This window comes from Amblyomma americanum, chromosome 3 (genome assembly GCF_052857255.1).
Source record: "Amblyomma americanum isolate KBUSLIRL-KWMA chromosome 3, ASM5285725v1, whole genome shotgun sequence".
NCBI classification, from domain to species: domain Eukaryota; kingdom Metazoa; phylum Arthropoda; class Arachnida; order Ixodida; family Ixodidae; genus Amblyomma; species Amblyomma americanum.
The window spans coordinates 209,108,318-209,126,474 of NC_135499.1; the positions used below are offsets into that span (position 1 = coordinate 209,108,318).

Consider the following 18,157-nt stretch of genomic DNA (forward strand, 5'->3'; position numbering starts at 1 on the left):
ATTAGGTGTCCCATCCAAGTTTTTTTTAAGCACCTGATTGTACCGCTTTTTTACCAATCATTGCCATGATATGTACGTTGAAACACAACCAGAGTTCTGTGTCGCTTCTTTTATTCTTTGCACTTATTCTTGGACTTAGCCTTTAATAACACGAGCTATCGATTGCGCCGCCTTTTGTCCCCTGCTATACTTGTTTCTTTGAAATTTAGCCGCATTCTGAGCCACTTTATTCTTGCGCCCACCCCTGTTACAATACCTCTAGGGATTGACAGTATCTCAAAATAAATAAATAAATAAATAAATAAATAAATAAATAAATAAATAAATAAATAAATGTAGCGGTGCGTTTCGCAGTGCTGCTTTGTTAACGTGCCATTTGGGTAGAGACCGAAATGCCGGTTGCGTAAAAACACGGAAAAGGCGCAAGAGCGCTGACTTCACACATTGACTTCACCGATTGTCGAACTCACACGGCCTCACGTGGTGTGAGGTTGATGTCCAGTCCAATTATCTTTTCTCCAATCTAATCATCACCATCAGCCTGACTGCACCCACTGCAGGGCAAAGGCCTCTCCCGTGTCTCTCCCATTAACCCTGTCCTTTGCCAGCTGCCCTATGCCTGCATACTTCTTAATCTCATCCGCCCACCTAACCCTGCTACGCTTGCTTCCCCTTGGAATCCAGTCCGTTACCCTTAAGGACCAGCGGTTATCTTGCCTTCGCATTACATGCCCTGCCCAAGCCCATTTCTTCTTGACTTCGACTAGGATGCCATTAGCCCGCGTTTGTTCCAGTCCAATGATTTTCTCTGCACAGAGCCTTTTTTCTGATTTAATTACTCGCACGCTATTTTTTAGTACTTTCTACTACGTTAGCCATAACACTGCAGTGATGAATTACCTAACATTTCTGTCGGGCGCAATGTGGCCAGCATTTGGCCCAGACCGGGATGTGCAATTCTGGGTCATAAGGTAGTACTACGGGTGTCGTTCGGTTTGCCGTTTATACACTTGCTATTTGAAACTTGATGAGGAAACAAAGACTGACTGAGTGGTCACCGCTGATTAATCTTGCATCGCTATCCAGAGAAATAACGACAAAGGCATTCACATCTTTTTTCATTCTTGTCCAAGAATTTCAGATGTTGGGGCAGTGAACCCCTTAATCCTGCTGCGCAGTATTCAGAAGATAAATGTTTGAGAAGTAAAATGGTAAAACGCTTTATTTCATAGCGTAAATTAGTGTATATAACATATAGTATGCGCCTACACAACACTTCATTAACAAACAAAAAAAAAACTTTGAATTGGCAAAGTCATAAGATTTTCAGAAACAATTTTGCTTCGCCTAAGTAAAGAGGCATGTTAATTACCCTAGTATTGAGTAGAGAGCGAAAACATCGACATAAACGCATCAAAGAAACACAGTAAAAAATGCAAACCGCTGCTGAAAATTACTTTTTGGAGGCTTCCCCTTCGACTACAAAAAAAAGTCTAATGCATGTTCGCATGAAAAGAGAAAAGGCTGGCAAGACAACAGTGCAGACAGGCCACACGTTCAAACACCCGGATACACCATGATATTTTTTGATCAGTCATTCTAGGCCACGTCAATCTTTCGGAAATAATGACGTAAGGCTAAAGGAACTCCCGCAACGTCACACTGTAGTCTTAAAACTAGCCAGGCGAACAGAGAGATATTTCAGGATGGCTGTATACAGACGACCTTCTGACTCTCAATCGTTATCGCCTCCTTATCGAAGCTTTCGCGCCGTTATCATCAAACATTTGCGTCAGTCATTGCAGCTGCCACTCAAATGATAACACTAACGTCCAAAAACAAAGGTCGTGCTTGAGGTTCAGACTTCTACACCTGTTCTGAGCTGTTCAGCGTTGGTACGTCTGAATTAAGACAGCAGCGTGGAAAACAGAACCGCTGAGTTGGGGTCAAAACCTGAAGGCAAACATTAATGCCTGAAGTTAGCGAGGTCAACACAGCTGGTTATGGAAGGGAAAACAGTAGTGGTACCATGTATAGATAAAAAACAAAACAGATGCGTGGATGACAGAACAAGGTAGTGTCAATGGCATTCCAGAGGAAAGAAAGCCAAAAAAAAAGAATTTGGGTTGCGCATGTAATGCAGAGAAGAAATAGGGAAAGGTATATCGTAGTAACAGAGTGAATTGTAAGAAAAGTCGTAAAAAGGTAGCGCCGCGGGCGCCGGACAGTCGATTGGAGTGGTTAGGCAAGGAAGCTTGCAGGTATAGAGAGTACCGGTTTGGTTTATGGGGGTTTAACGTCCCAAAGCGACTCAGGCTATGAGCGACGCCGTAGTAGAAGGCTCCGGATAATTTCGATCACCTGGGGTTCTTTACAGTGCACTGAAATCGCACAGCACGCAGGCCTCTGGCATTTCGCCTACATTGAAATGCGACCGCCGCGGCTGGGATCGAACCCGCGTCTTTCGGGTCAGCGGCCGAACACCATAACCACTGAACCACCGCGGCGGCTTGGAATAGAGTCTACTGGTAGCGAAATTTATACTGCTGAAGACGCGTCTTGTCGCTGTTGCTGACCATCGCGATGATACTAATTAGAAGGCTGTGCGCGCTGAAAACTTTCCCTGAATATAAAATATCTTGCTCATTCAAATGATCACATCTGAAAACCTAGCAGCTTAGAGTTTCAGCATGAGTCTAAATATCGACCGGAACTTACGATACAAATTTTCCAATCCCCTCACAAAGAAGCAAATCAAAACCTCTGAACCTCTCCGCATTTGAAAACAACGAAGCAAGAGCCTATACAGGGGAGGTAAAGAACGCAGGAAAGAAAAGTCACTTTCTCCGTGGCATCTCCCAAGAATTCTCTACTTGCTTAGAATTGCAAAGTCTGCGGCTGCTGTTTTAACACTTGCATCTTTTTCCCGAATCTCTGCTACACTTGCACTGTCGTTGAAATATATCTATTTTTTTTCCATCGCATGCTGAACTGCAGTTCGCTTACATTCTAGCCCCAAGTTCCGACCGAAAAGGTTAATACTGAGAAGATGCATGGGTTATATCGTTTACATTCCAGGGATCCTCACGTGGGGAAACACCCCAGAACTGCAAGAAGCATACTGCTACGCCAACAGATACCCTCCGCAAATGATTCCACCGCGTCCGCCGCTATATTTGCTCGAGAAGTGGTTGTCGCCTCCTGGTCCCTTCCTCAACCTCCGCGGTCCACAGGAGGGCACAGACAAGGCGGGTGACGGGTTCTTTATGCCTGCCCTCGCCAGGTCACGCCGGATGTTTGGAGCGGCTCCTTCAGTTCCCCGGAGCGCGGACCGGTTTCGGGAGTAATCTTCTCCAAAGCGGAAACTACAAATTTCCCCATACCATCACTGCCAACCATTGCCAATACCACCACCATCATCATCATCCTAGTAACTACAAACAAACAACACACTCAAATCTACGCGTGTGATCTTGTGTGACCTACACTTGACTGAATATGTGTGCTGCACAAAAGCGAAACTAAGTGTTTAAATGTCGCGTGCACGCTCTGGCTTCTTATTTTCGTTCTCTTTAACATGCAGCCTCTTTGTGAGGGCAAAAAGCTGACCCGAGACACCTTTTAATTCTTCCTCGTGAGCATGATGTTCTGCTTGACGGGCAGCAGAAAGAGGCTCGAACCCCCGCCGTCCATGTTCACATCCGAGGGCTTCCCGGGTGCGCTACAGTTGAGCCTCTGCATGAGCCGCACGAGAATGTAGAACATGTCCACGTGGGCCAACTTCTCCCCGGGACAAGTGCGGGGGCCCATGCCGAAGGTGAGGAGAGGCCCCAAGTCCTGGCGCAGCTTTCCCGTGGCGAGGTCTAGGAATCGTTCCGGACGGAACTCGTCTGGATTGTCCCATATCTTGAAGTCATGGTTCGCGCCGTAGACGTTGTACAAGATGCCAGTGTCCTTGGGTACTGTAAGCCCACCTGTGGAAGAGCGAATTGAAGAAATAATTACAACTTCCACTGAGTGTACTGGTGACGGCGCGGGGATTTCATGCACGTGTCTGGTAGCTTATTTGCTACTGCTCACCACAGTCGTGCTGTAGCAAGTAGTCAACTGTGCTTACGGTAATGAAAGCTGAAGCAGATGGTAAAAAAGTGAAGTGAAATAGCCAAAGTTCGCATTTTCCACTGTGTTATAACAATGGGTGGAATCAGTTTGCATTGAAACGATTTTCTGTTTCTGTAGTCGTGTTTGCTCTGGGAATTTCATGTAGTACTGTGTCGCTTTATTTAAGTTGGGAACAATCTTCTGTGTCTTTACTTCTGTCTAATGATTTCGTTAAGACATTGCAAAATCGCTGTTAATGCTCACCGACTTTAGTCTCCATGGTCGTCTTGTGCGGGAGGCCAAGTGGAACTATTGGCCACAACCTTAGCGTCTCCAGTAGGCAGGCCACAGTGAACGGGAGCTTGGCTCGGTCCTTGTAAACGGGGGGAGTGCTTCCTAGAGAGGGCACGCATAGATACTTCCTCTGAACACGGCGCTTTGTGGAACACGAAATGATGCAGGAGTTATATTCTTAGGTAGTAAGATAATTTTTAAAATTATGGGCAAAGTGCCAGGAAGCTTCGCTTTGAAATTTTAAAAATTTACAGTAGTATGCACTCTGTGGTAGTTATGTGATCCGCATCGGGCTTTTAAATTTAGCAGCGAAAATGCACCGCGGCTTGAATTATATAACACAAAAAAACTTATGCAAAGCTAGTTCTTGCCGATGTTGTCCTCGATTTCTTTCTGGATCTTTTCTTGAATCCTTGGTTCTTTGGCCAGCATCAGAAAGAGCCACTGAAGTTCTCCAGCCGATGTATCGGTGGCAGCTGCAATAAAATCAAGAGTAATATAATAGAAAGTTGTGACACACAACCGAGAAAACTCTAGATGAGTTTTTTTAAATGTGAATTGTTTTAGTACGTTGAATTTTAATATCCTATGTGAAAAAGTTTGAACTTATATGTTGGAATATTTTTCCCTATGGACACAGAGAAAAACATTTGGAATGACGCAACAAGAAAGTAGGTTGGGAGTGTGGCCTAGCCATTACATACCACCAAAGATGTTCAGGATGACCTGCACCATGTTGCCTTTGGTCAAGTATTCGGCGTCACCTTTTTCTTCCTGGATGGCTTCTTCTCGAGCGGCAAGCATGGCTTGCGTGAAGTTCTCTGTTTTGCCTGTACGAAGTGGAAAATTGTAACCACTAAACACTGAGAAAGTCTGCTAACAAAAAGTAAGTCCCCAAACACTCCAACCAGCCTTTGAACAGTTATTAAACTGGTCGCTTAAAGTAAACGCTTTCTTTGTGTTGCTGCTGTGGTTAGCAGCTTTTAATTGTCTTCAGTGTTGCAAATTTGCTAAAATTATAACTTGTAACTTTTGTTTTCTGAAAAAATATATATTCTTACATTAGTCAGTGTACTTTCCTATGAATGTGAGTGCATTGAATCGCACTGTTTCCTTTCTAGATGCAGCTAAGCCTATAGCGTGTACAAGGTTGTGTATATAAAAAATTTCTCTGCCGATTAATTTCTAAACGTGTGTTGCTATCTACAGTAATAGATTAACTTATTCCGAAACTAAAAATTTCTGTAGTGCTTCTCTAGGCGCTCTACAATTTGTTTTCTCTGACGAATTGGCTCTATGCGACTACAAAGGCGTTATATTGATAATCCTGGTTATGCTAAGGCTACTATTCCAGCGTACAAACTGCGCTCAAATTCTCACAGGCTAAATTATTCATAGTTGAGGCCTTGCACCAACTCGCATTCTAACAATGCCTGTACCTTCAGGAAGTGCTGCCTGTGCCGCAGAAAAAAAGACCGCCTGTGACCAATTGCAGTAAAGGAATGGGAGAATGGTTATATCGCTAGCTTGGTCAAGTTTTCGCGTACGTTGATTCAGGTGCCAAATTGTGGAAGATAAGGCCAGTGCTGACAGTCCAGCTTCGTGAATTCCTTGGCCAAATATCGAACAAGGCACTGGAAAACTCTACAGCTCTGCTTGATGTCGAGTGCACTGCAACAGACAGATCTAGGCTGATAGAAACATTCACAACTTGGACCTTTTTCATTTGTGATGTTCGGTCGAAAAACTTCTAAATGAATAGTTAGCATGCAGATTCGTAAGCATACCCGGTACGTAGGCGGCTTCAGCTTTCGTGAACAGCCTGTAGACGATCTCCCTAAATTCGCGAAATAAATCTTTAACTTTCTTCTCTCTCCTGTGGTACAAAAGTGCCAGCCAGGGCGCGATGTCACTCGGAAGGCCATTGGGCGCAACCTCGAGGAACTCGCGGTCGATCTCTTCAAGGCGACGTATCTCCTTGCAGTCGTCGTCGAGCCTGTGAAAAGAACCCGACATGGTTCGATAAAAAGTTACTTAATGGAGTGTTATTAGCAGTTGTTATAGCGAGTGAGTGTCAATGTAAGTATACTTCGGCATCGAGATTTAGAAAACGCGCCATCATGTTTCCATCCAACTCGGCGTAAATGTGTATGCCCGTATACAATTACAAAGGTGAATCACTCCGAAAGCTAATATTTTACTCGCAGCCGCTTGGTGCCACGCGCTTCGAAGGTGACGTTGAATAAATTATGCGGTTAAACCGTGAATGTTTGTCAGATAACTACTCTGAATGGAAAATGATAAATAGCTGTGCCTAGATCAAAAATAATTCCTCCAGAGAGCTTGATTACTGGTCTTATGACATGTCCGCTACGGAAGCTCCTAAAAACATTGGCTTACAGTTAGAAGACACCTGTCGGTCATGTGCTATACCCAACAAAGGCTGAACGGGGGCTAGTTGGTGTAACATGATGTCGGTACATTGACAAGACAACATAAAGAAGAAGGCGAAGAAAAACACACAACGAAGCGCAAGTATACAACTGTCCCGTCTTCGGTCTCCAAGTTAACTGGACCCCTTTCCTGCCCTCTTCCAATCTATCAGACTACATACTACTACCACTCCTTTTCCCGTCAAAACTTTCCTGTATCGAGTAATTAACCGCCTGTGTCTTGGCCACTCCCCCGTAGTGGGTATGTGCCAGCAACGTCTGAGGCCTTCCTTCCTTCCTTCCTTCCTTCCTTCCTTCCTTCCTTCCTTCCTTCCTTCCTTCCTTCCTTCCTTCCTTCCTTCCTTCCTTCCTTCCTTCCTTCCTTCCTTTCTTCCTTCCTTCCTTCCTTCCTTCCTTCCTTCCTTCCTTCCTTCCTTCCTTCCTTCCTTCCTTCCTTCCTTCCTTCCTTCCTTCCTTCCTTCCTTCCTTCCTTCCTTCCTTCCTTCCTTCCTTCCTTCCTTCCTTCCTTCCTTCCTTCCTTCCTTCCTTCCTTCCTTCCTTCCTTCCTTCCTTCCTTCCTTCCTTCCTTCTACAACTGTCTGCTCTACTCCGCCGCCGGTAGCGGTAGCCGGGAACACTTGGAACGTGTAAAAAATTAAGAAAATATATAAAAACGAGAGATAAAAACGTCCCCTAAGTCGTATCGTTCAATAGTTATTAGGCGACGTGGTGCTTCTTTGTGAGCCTCTGTGTTTTCCGTTCCTGGGTTTTTTTCTTCTCTTGGCGACGGGTGTATGAACCCAGGTCCACCACCTCCCTATCCATGAGAGCAACTGATGGGACACAGACGCATGCACCCTCTTAACCGGAGGCCACGCTGCACTCTTGTAACATCGCTTGCGTCAGCCTGTCTTTTGAGCATGCAAGAATGCCTGTTTCATGAAACTACGAAACACACATCGCGCATTTTTGGCAATGACCATCCAAATTCATAACTACCCGATCCTGTTAGCAATTAAATTCATCTGTTTAGTGTCGTGTCAGTCTTTTATTGGCGCATGTTCCATTTTGGCGGATGTAGGCACTTCTGCACGAAAGCGGAATATCATAAGCCTGATGGAGCAAAACAAACTCATAAAGAGAGAGAGGGGGTAAGTTAAATGTAAAGAAGGAAAAGACATCGGTTGCACTGGGCTAGGGGAAGAGGAGAAGAAAGAAGGTCGTGATAGGTGACGATGTCGTGAGAAGAGAGATGAGAATACGTGCACACACATTTGATGGCATGAGAACCGCGAGACGGGGCCCGTGTCGCTCAAAAAACGTGAAAACGCCCGCATCGCCGGCAGAGGGAAACTAAAACGTGGGCTTAATTTTGCGTGCCTTTGCCTGGCCTTTGTATATTTTCTCGTTAATTTTCTTGCATAGTCTTCTCAACTTTATGGAGGTTGTCATCGTGAAAATTGAAAAATTGAATATTGGTTTTAGTTCCCGGGTTCGAACCCGACCGCGGCGGCTGCGTTTTTATGGAGGAAAAACGATAAGACGCCCGTGTGCTGTGCGATGTGAGTGCACGTTAAAGATCCCCAGGTGGTCGAAATTATTCCGGAGCCGTCCACTACGGCACCTCTTCGCTACCTCCTTTATCGCTTCCCTTACGGCGCAGTTCAGGTGTCCAACGATATATGAGACAGAGACTGCTCCATTTCCTTTCCCTCAAATTATTATTATTAATATTGGTTTTTGGGGAAAATAAATGACGCAGTATCTGTCTTACATCTCGGCGGACACCTGAACCGCGCCGTAAGGGAAGAGATAAATGAGGGAGTGAAAGAAGAAAGGAAGAAAGAGGTGCCGTAGTGGAGGGCTCCGGAATAATTTCGACCACCATGGTGATCTTTAACGTACGTACACTGACATCGCACAGCACACGGGCGCCTTTGCGTTTCGTCTCCATTGAAACGCTGGCTGTGCAGTCGGGTTCGAGCCCTTGTACTACGGATCAGTAGCCGAGCGCCCTAACCACTGAGCCAACGCGGCGGTTCATCACGACTGTGAATTTGTGTTTTCCTGCAACCTTTTTGAGTCCGTCTGACGCCTTGTATATGAAAGGTATGACGTCATACCTTATGTACACAATGTAGCGTTGCCAGCTGCGGTTCGTTGTGTGTACTTGGTCCTAACCTTTACGTAGTCCTGTCTATTTATAAGCAGCACAGAAATTTTTTTTACCAGCATACATGTCTTCCCCGATGTGCACAGTTACCCATGAGTAATTTACGTGCGACCGCTGGTGCTTTAGAGCCTCGGAAACGTTGTCGCAAAGGTCTATCAGTCCTCGGCATGTTGTTTAAAACTTGCTGAACAGTTCTGACCTGATTAGATATCCATCCGGGAACCCACACGCACCACCAAGAGCGATGTTGCCAATGCTTTGATGCTTTTGGGGCACTCGTAACACTCGTAGCAATAGGGGAGGTGTGACTTTTTTTATGTCTAGTCTTATGGCCGCGGACCTCATCTATATTGTAATGTTCACAGGGGCTGGCCGTCGTGAATGAATTTAGAGAAAAAGATAGCATCTCCGGGGCTGCGTTTACTTCAAAGATGGTGGCGGACTATTAAAATGGTAATTTTTTTTAATGCTGCATGGCAGAAATGTGGGACTTAAATGTATTTCCAGAAGTAACCAGACAACGGAGTTTGTTCCAATGTCATGTAGAAGAGCATTTATATATATATATATATATATATATATATATATATATATATATATATATATATATATATATATATATATATATATATATACACATTATAATTAGAGCTTAAGTGGTGCCATAAATGCTCTTCTACATGACATTGGAACAAACTCCGTTGTCTGGTTACTTCTGGAAATATATATATATATATATATATATATATATATATATATATATATATATATATATATATATATATATATATATATATATATATATATATATATATATATATATATATATATTGAGATAAATAAGGTAATAAGATAAATAAATGTAGATATATATAAATATAAGATAAGAATAACCATTTCCCTCACCTTCGAGACGTTTTGGCTTTCAGGATTGCCATAAGGGCTCCAATACAAGCAGTTCCGGGCTACTTTTGGAAAAAACGGTACCTTACCAGCAGCAATGAGGGATTTAACGTGTTTGCTACTTCAGCTGCACGAGTACTTGCAGTTTGAAACAATAAATGCGTCCAGGATGGGTTATCAATAGACCGGAGGCGAAATGACGCATGCATCATCCAACATAAACGGTTTACCAAATCCAGTGCGGCTTTGGTAAGATTGGTTGATTGTTTCACTGAATGCTTGGCAAACTTTAGAGACGACCAGTGTTGCATGCAGCCCTCGTCATGTGCAAGTTACGAAGCATTAACAAATATTGCCGCCGCACTAACCTTGTGCCGTAGACCGACACTCCTATGAGGTTGTACAGCATGTAGGAAAATGGCTTTCTTGAGTCGATAGGCTGCGGCCCTTGTTCCAAAGAGTCCACAAAGTTGTCAACAACGTCAGTACAAAGCTTTTCCAGTGAATCGCTGACGGCGTACTTTCTGTAAAGATTGAGAGAGCGGGCAGTTATTAAGGGTCTGCGCTCGCAACAGGGCGCACATACTGGGATGTCGCAGCAACAAAACATTGAATCTCGCTGTAAGCACTCTTACCAGGAGAGATGGCTTCAGATCATGAAGCAGCGAAGCTGTAAGGTCGCACGCGCTACATATACACTTTTTCTGATGGATTCGACTGAGGTCGGTCACATATTCAATTGAGTTGCATGATGTTTACGCGTAGCCTCAAAACGACGTCACGTGTTCGTTGGCGTTGTGACATTTCAACACAGGCATCCAGAAAAGGTTCGACTCACTGCCTGTGCTAGCAAGCTTGAATATTTTGCTAAGTATGCTTCATATTTTGGCCTGAAGCCACCTTAGGTAGTAACATATCGCTCGTTATTCTTTGCTGGGAATTATGTATTCAAGGCCGAGCAGCATCATCCTAGAAGAAGTCGATATTAAGCGCTCTCGGCACTGCCTATTTACAAGAGTGAAAAAGTTAAAAGAACGTAAACGCATTTTCAAGGTAGGAAGTTATTAGATTCCAAGCGTGTGTGCGCAGGCGTGGCGAATACGCCTGTCCGCTGCAGTGCATCAAAGAAGAAGGAAAGTGCTCTGGCAGTACGATCAAGGAGTACTCGCCTGACAGCGAGCAGAGCAACCTTGCGAAGCGCCTTCCATCGGGGGTTGTAGTCTTCGAAGAGAATGTCATGGTGCCCTTGAAGTTGCAGTTCGCCTTGAATGTAAGCGCACGGAACTCATGATTAGAGAACAAGCGTTGAAGTAGTAGTCATGTATTGCGGATTCTAATCCTTATGTGGCTAGGGGCCGTTTCACACTTGCAGTGAGCTGGTTCGTAGGACAAAAACTCTTTTTGGCTTCGAGGTTTGTACATACAACAGAGGCGGCACACGAAGAACATAGGCACGAACGTTTGATCTTAAGCGCCTATTTAGCGAGACATAGCATTGATAGGCGTAATGATTTTTAGGTGTGCTTACAGATAGAAGCGCGCGGTGTAATTATACAGGGCGTGATATGTTGAGAGGGGCTGAAGTCGGGTGAAGGATGTGAATAGGTATAGAAACTTGTTGCGCTTATTATATTGTGCAACTGGAATTTCCGCCGCTGTAAATTTCTGTGGTTGCGGGGCGCAAGCCGTCCAGCTTTGCTGACACACTCGTCGACTTGTGGTACTTGTTCGACAAACGGTCATGCACACAAACTTTAATTAACAGAAGGTTTAAAAAATATTGCTTGTTTGTTCTCAATAGAGGACATCGTGGGCAGAAGCGTTAAGACACAGGCGATGAATGGCAGCCTTACCAATATTATCAAGAAGCGCTCAATATAATTAAGAGGTCGGGTAGCTATGCTGGGTACTAGTGAGTTGTCCCAGAAGAAACAGCGCATCATGAACATCTCGAGCCTTATAGATAAGAAGAAACCCTGCAGAAATGTCGAAGGAAATCAATTAGCGTAAAATGAGGGACATAACAAAGTATAACAGGGAAAGGATCGAGCTAATTATAAAGTATGAAGGTAGTCAAAAATCAGTAAAGGGAACATTAGACAAAATTAGACGTATACGCACTAACAAACAAGCAGAGCGATGTAGTTAGCGAATTTTATAAGATTGATAAAATAGTATACGAATTTTATGCGGATTTGTGCGGTAACAGAACTAATCGTGGCCTCTAGGAACACTACACCAATTGCGCATTTTATATTTTTTGATGTTATACTCAGTAAAACAATATGTACTTGCCAGCGAGTGCAGGTGTGTGACAAGGTATTATCCATATTTCGAGCTCACCCATTCTGGTCTGGATGCGTCCGGCGAACTCGTGTCTGCGCTCAAGAAACGCCTCTCGTATGACGTTGTGGCTGTTGAGGATCACCATGGGCTTCTCGGCCATCCACAGCGTGAAGACGTCGCCGTATGTTTTGGCCCACCCACTTGCTTTAGAGTGCAGGTCACTGACGTTGCGAAGCGCTGCGCAATGCATGGACGGCACGCACGATGAGTGGGAAGGCCTGCCAATGGCAAATACGGCTACACATGCTAATAAAACGACAATGGCTTTCTGATCTTGCGTTGATGAGACAGACACTCCGCCCCGTCTCCCCCAAGTTCTGTGCAACAAGTGGTGCGGTGCTGTCGCAGTTATGGGATCAGAATTAACAGGACCGCTGGAATTAATTCGATGCTCCACCACGAACAACTCAACGTGTGAAATATCGCGAGAAATTGCTTTTCTTGGAAGTATTTTAACCTCAAGCCATTTGTTTCGTGTGTTGTGTTAGGTTTAGTGGCGCATAAGCATTTAAGGCTATCGTGCGCCATATTTCGTGTGTTGGAGGTAAGCAAAATTGACGTCAATGCACTTAGCAGCTGCATATACTGTTTTCTACCACATCTGCACTATTGCAACATTTGTGGCGCCTACATAGTAGTCAGTTAAAGAAAACTGCGCTCGTAGGTCCTATGACGTCGAACGACCTTGGAACCCAGGTTTCAAGATGGTTTATCCATTAACTTGTGCAGGTGGTTGGCACAGAGTCATGCTTGAAAAAAGCCTTCAAAACTGCTGTGCACGACAGAAACACCAAAAGTTTAATAAGTGTTTTGGACTGCAGCTATTCTTTTGATTTATTCACTAGGCGCCTCCGAAAGATATTCATTGCTATTACCACACTAATGGCCGCGATGAATATTGATTTTTCGACCATGTCACATGTCTTGTACCGATAAGCAACGCCGCTTTGTGGCGGCCTTTTGTAGGACACATGAACCTCTCTAAGTATTAGTTTCATGGTGGCTTTGATTCGAACGCCTTATGATCTCGTTGATTATAGCGTTGGTCTTAGCCTGCTATGTACATCACACGGAAGGCTAGAAGAGTGCGGTGAGGGGCTAGTTGGTACGACATTATGGAAAATATGAATAACTGCGCAAAAAGGACGGGATTCGTGTCTCGTGTGTTTCTGTGTTTCTTCTCTCTTGTCCCGTTCTTTTTGCGCAGTTATTCATATTTTCCATAACACGGAAGGCATTAAGAGTATTTAGGTCTTTCCAATAGAAATACTTTGGGCAGGTGCACTACGGCGATCGACAGTGCATTTGTGTGTGTGATCCATACTGAGTTTTTCGCTCATAAGTGCACGTATTCCTTCGTAAAGCAACGCAATGAGATTTACAACCACCGTTCTGCTGTAAGCTGGTACTATCATATTGACACTGAGGAAGTACTACGAAATATCGCATCTTTAGAAACACACGTGCTTGCGCAGCCAGACGAAATTACCGAGGAGGTTCCCGACTAGCGGCAGCGGGAATGGACCCTTGGGGTACTTCGACACCTTGTGGTAGAAACGGCCCACCAGGTAGGTCACGGCAAAGACCAACACCGTGGTGATCCATCGCCAGTTCCACAGAACAGAGGCGAAGCTCTCAAGTAGAAGGCTCATGGCTGCGTCTGCAGTAACGAATAGGGAATGGTCGAAGTGTGGTCTGACATGTATCGCAGTGTAGGAGTGGGCTTAGCACGACATCTATGCTTCAACGTCACGCTGTAAGCATAAAGCGAGACGTCGACCCCGTCTAGTTCTCAGGATAACCGAGGACGGCTATTTTGCAAAGAAAACTGCCCAGAGTGTCCTGCACTAGTTGGCGCAAAACTCGTGTGGAGGTACGAACGCGATGTTTCTCCATAATTTTTTCTGCGATATTCAACCATTTGATTATAGCGAATTTGCGGTTTTCATTTCATGTTCTGCTAATATTTTACTAAAACAGATGACATCCGCTTTTTTTGCTTAATTATAACTTTTATTTTTTTAGCTCGTACTTTTAATTAGTGATTAGTTTAACTAGTACTTGTTGCCTGAATTTGTTGTTTTATGTCACAGTAGCCACACGTCACCTGTTGGTTGGGTTCCAGGTAATATGTGCTGTTCTGCACCACTTACAATCTCTAGAATGCAAGGTGGCGTCTTCGAAAGTTTGTAAATTCGTACTTATACTCGAATACATCTACATAGGCAGTACAGAACAAGCCCTAGTTAAACTTGAAGGCTGTTTCAAAAGAGAGTGCAGAGGAGGTCAACCATGGTGATAAAAACCTGCTGCATATAGAAGAGGAACGTGAATAGTAATGTCAAAAATTCTGCCGATGTACTTTTGAAACAGACGCAATGTACAGTGAAGGCAATGAAGTGATGATGTTTGATGAGACGCAGGCTGCAACATGACGTAAATGCTGAGTTTCTTCAGTTGCAACGTTTACGTGACGGTCGACTCGAAATAATTCTATGCTTAAATGACGCGTTTCTCAACCTCCCATTGTAGGTGTACGAACAAAGTTGGTTTATTTCCGTGTACTGTCTTGCTCTCTCTATATTTGCTCTCTATATATACATTTCAGGGTGAGTCCCAGAAAGAGCATATAGAACCGCAGAACGGCAGGCAGAGCGGTCTCGGCAAACTAAGACAAACACAGAAGGCAGGCACATAATTGTGATAGTGAGGAATGGGAATCCATTCCCAAAGCTGTTGGTGAAATAAATCTCAATCCTAATAGTAGCTTTTGTTGTAACGTCTTTTATTACTTAAATAAACAGGCCATTGGAACCTTCACTGATCGCTATATATATGATGGTAAATCCTCGGTCCAGCCCTTTCTGCACTGCTAGGTTCAAAACAGTACAGCGAAATTCTGTGGCACTGCGGTAATTTGATTCAAAAAGTGGAAAAATTAGTACAACCCCTTCCGTACGAATTTTGTGCTAACTAGATCCAGTGAAACGAGCAAATCAAAGAAGTTCAATCTCTAGCCTGTTGTATACAAAGCTGTCAATTAAATAAACTGTTTATGAGCCCGTGCAGGATTAACAAAAACGACGATAGCAACAATTTTTTGAAATAAGTGAGACAACAGAGATCTCTTCGTCGTACTGCTCGATAACGCGCTAAGCGAATTTCTCAATAACCACCCTAGGGGTGATTCCCCCTGGCCTTAGGTGCAGAAAAACCTGAATACATTGCTCATTTGCGCACTGCGCAAGTAGACATTCGCCACGGCACTGTGCTGTGTCTTGTCCTCCAATTTGCGAAACACGTCTGAAAATAACTTCGCCAAGTGCGATGTCGTAATAAGACGCTTATCATACGCAGTGGGTTGCAATCTCTCTATACACTGGACAAGAGCAGGGAAATGTAACCACTAGCTTCCCATGTAGCTACCACAATACCACAGCGCTGCCGCCTGACGCTAAGTTGCATAGAGCGCTTGAAAACGTTCGTGATGACCATTTTGTTTGCTTTCTGCGTTCAGCTTCTGTGTTTACCATCGTGTTCTTTAACAGTACGGTTGAAACAGAAAAGGTGGTTTTTGCTGAAAATCGCGCATTAAAGCTTGTTTTCAGATTTGCAAAACTGAACTCCGAACAGAGACAGAACAGACAGGAGACTTGTGAAGTCAATGATCTTACAATTTCATTCTCGCACGCTTTTCTAGTATTACTCAACAGATCACGTATTGCGTCTCTGCGTCACAGCTTAGGCCTGTTGTGCAGAACAGCCGATCCAGCCACTGCAGTAACTCACAAACAATGCCTCATTCTACGTCACGAAAAGGGAAAGAACACGATTCGTTGTGGTTTCTGTGCGTGATATTGACATTCAGAACATTAGTGTCCTTACGCGATCTCCAACGGCGTCAGGTTAAAAGCAAAAATGGCGAAAAAGATGCTTTCAAGTTAAAAGCTCGAATTCCAAGATAATCCTGCATGAATAACCGAGGAGTAGAATCTAAGCATGAGTACTTGGTTTCATCTTGCATGCTAAAGAAGGTAATAAAATTAAAGGAAGTGGTTAGGGGCATTGAATACGTCAAAGAACGGCTTATGAAACTTACCTGTCGAAGGCTTCCTCGCCGAATGAAAGAAAATCCTAATGCGTGTTGATGCTGGAGAGACAATACCTCTCCATTTGTGCAGATAAGTCACATGTCAAGTGCCCAGATACCTCGTCATATTGCCACCTGGCATTGTGGGCCTCATCAAGTTTTCACAAATAACAACGCAAGCCTAGAATATTTCGCGCCTAAAAATTTAGAGCGGCTTAAAACGGGCTTAGCGGCACGCTAGCAGCTAATAAGTTTTCTCTATTAGCTGTTTCTTCGTTGTTATACCGGTGACGCCACGCTGTTGTTAAACCTAACGACGTAAACAGAGGAGTATTTCGTAATGGATGCCACCGACGACCTCTTGACTCTCGATCTTTATCGCCTTCTTATCGAAGCTCTCGGGCCGCTATCATCAAATAATGGTGACGGCCATTACTATTGCCTCTCAAATGATAACGGTCACATCAATGAACAAAGACCACTCTTCGGGATCAGACTTCGAGATCTGTTCTAAGCTGCTCAGCATGCTACAGCTGGATTCAGGCAACAGCGCTGCTACACTTGCGTGACAGTTGAGTTGGGGCCGCCACTTGGAGGCTAACGAAAATGCTCAAAGTTAAATTGAGGTAACCGCAGCTGGTTATCAAAAAAAAAAAGATCCTGGAACTACTGAAAAAGAAAAGAGAAACATAAAGGACAGTACCAGCTCGTGTTACTGATATAGCAAAAATAACGTGGCGGAAGAAATTAACTTCATTGGCACGCGCAATGCGACGAGCAAATAACCGATGGCTTGTGAAGCTAACAGAATGAATGCTAAGAGCAGTCCTAGGAAGCTGTGGGCTACGGGCACCCGAAAATCGTAAGTAGAGGTTAGGTAAGGAATTTTGCGGGCATAGAGCGGCTGCAGCTAGCATAGGGCAGGAATAACATAGTACTGGGAGCGGCCTTTGTTAATAACGCCGAGGCCGCCCGCCAACTTGCTCAACAGCAAATTCGATACCAGCAAGAAAACGACCCCCACATCTTTAGTCTCTGCCAAAGGGATGTTATTTACCAGCCTGGCGAATAAGCGTGGGTGCGGAGCCCTACCCATCTGAGAAGGGGCTCTGAAAATATTCGCCGTTACACTGGCCCATACTAGGTCCTCCGCCAACTAAGCGAGGTCAACTACGAAGCTTTCCTCCAAGGAATGGCTCACTCCTCCAAACGGCCGACGTACGAAGTTGTGCACGTCGCCAAAATGAAGCCGTACCTCACCCGTTGTCCCCTCAAGCGTGTCTACGGCATGTGGCGGACAATAAACGACGTTTATTCTCATTCGGCCCACCTTTGCTTTGCCTCCAAGTGCGACATTGGGTCGGCGCCTTTCAGAGGAACGGAGTAATGCACCACTAAATTACTGTGGTGGCGCCGCCACGCGGCCGAGCTGTATTATCTGGAACTTGGCTCACCATATTCATTCTAGGGGCTAGCGGTTTTTATCTTCATTCGCTCGAGCTACCTGCTGCCTAGGACGTCCTAATACATCCCAGTAAACGTTCCATCATTACGCCATCCATTTGTCTGTTACAGAATGCATGTCGTAACAAGCCCCTCATGCCCCTGTCCTTGTTCGCTCAGCAGCTTAACGAGGGCCTGGGTTCTGGCATTCTTGATGCCACAAGTAGCATAAGAGGGTTCCCAGAAAGATGCCGCCATCACCGTTCGATCACGTTCAACTTGGCACTTGCGGTTCTATAGCGCGCTACACATCTGCGGCTGTGGTCGAGGGTGGTGCTGGTGAACGCTGGCAAGGTTAGGCTACACGCAACTCAA

The 18,157-nt window shown here is 44.6% G+C and overlaps 1 protein-coding gene across 1 annotated transcript; it reads right to left on the reverse strand.

Moving 5' to 3' along the window:
• Positions 1-1,204: 1,204 nt before the first annotated feature.
• LOC144125976 (steroid 17-alpha-hydroxylase/17,20 lyase-like) lies at positions 1,205-16,428 on the reverse strand. The gene is made up of 10 exons (XM_077659825.1): positions 16,349-16,428; positions 13,739-13,909; positions 12,247-12,426; positions 11,073-11,166; positions 10,272-10,427; positions 6,183-6,391; positions 5,100-5,225; positions 4,767-4,871; positions 4,366-4,497; positions 1,205-3,974 (listed from the first exon to the last, which is right to left on the reverse strand). The coding sequence occupies exons 2-10, from the start codon at positions 13,899-13,901 to the stop codon at positions 3,622-3,624; spliced, it is 1,518 nt and encodes a 505-aa protein (XP_077515951.1). The 5' UTR covers positions 13,902-13,909; positions 16,349-16,428; the 3' UTR covers positions 1,205-3,621.
• Positions 16,429-18,157: the final 1,729 nt, after the last annotated feature.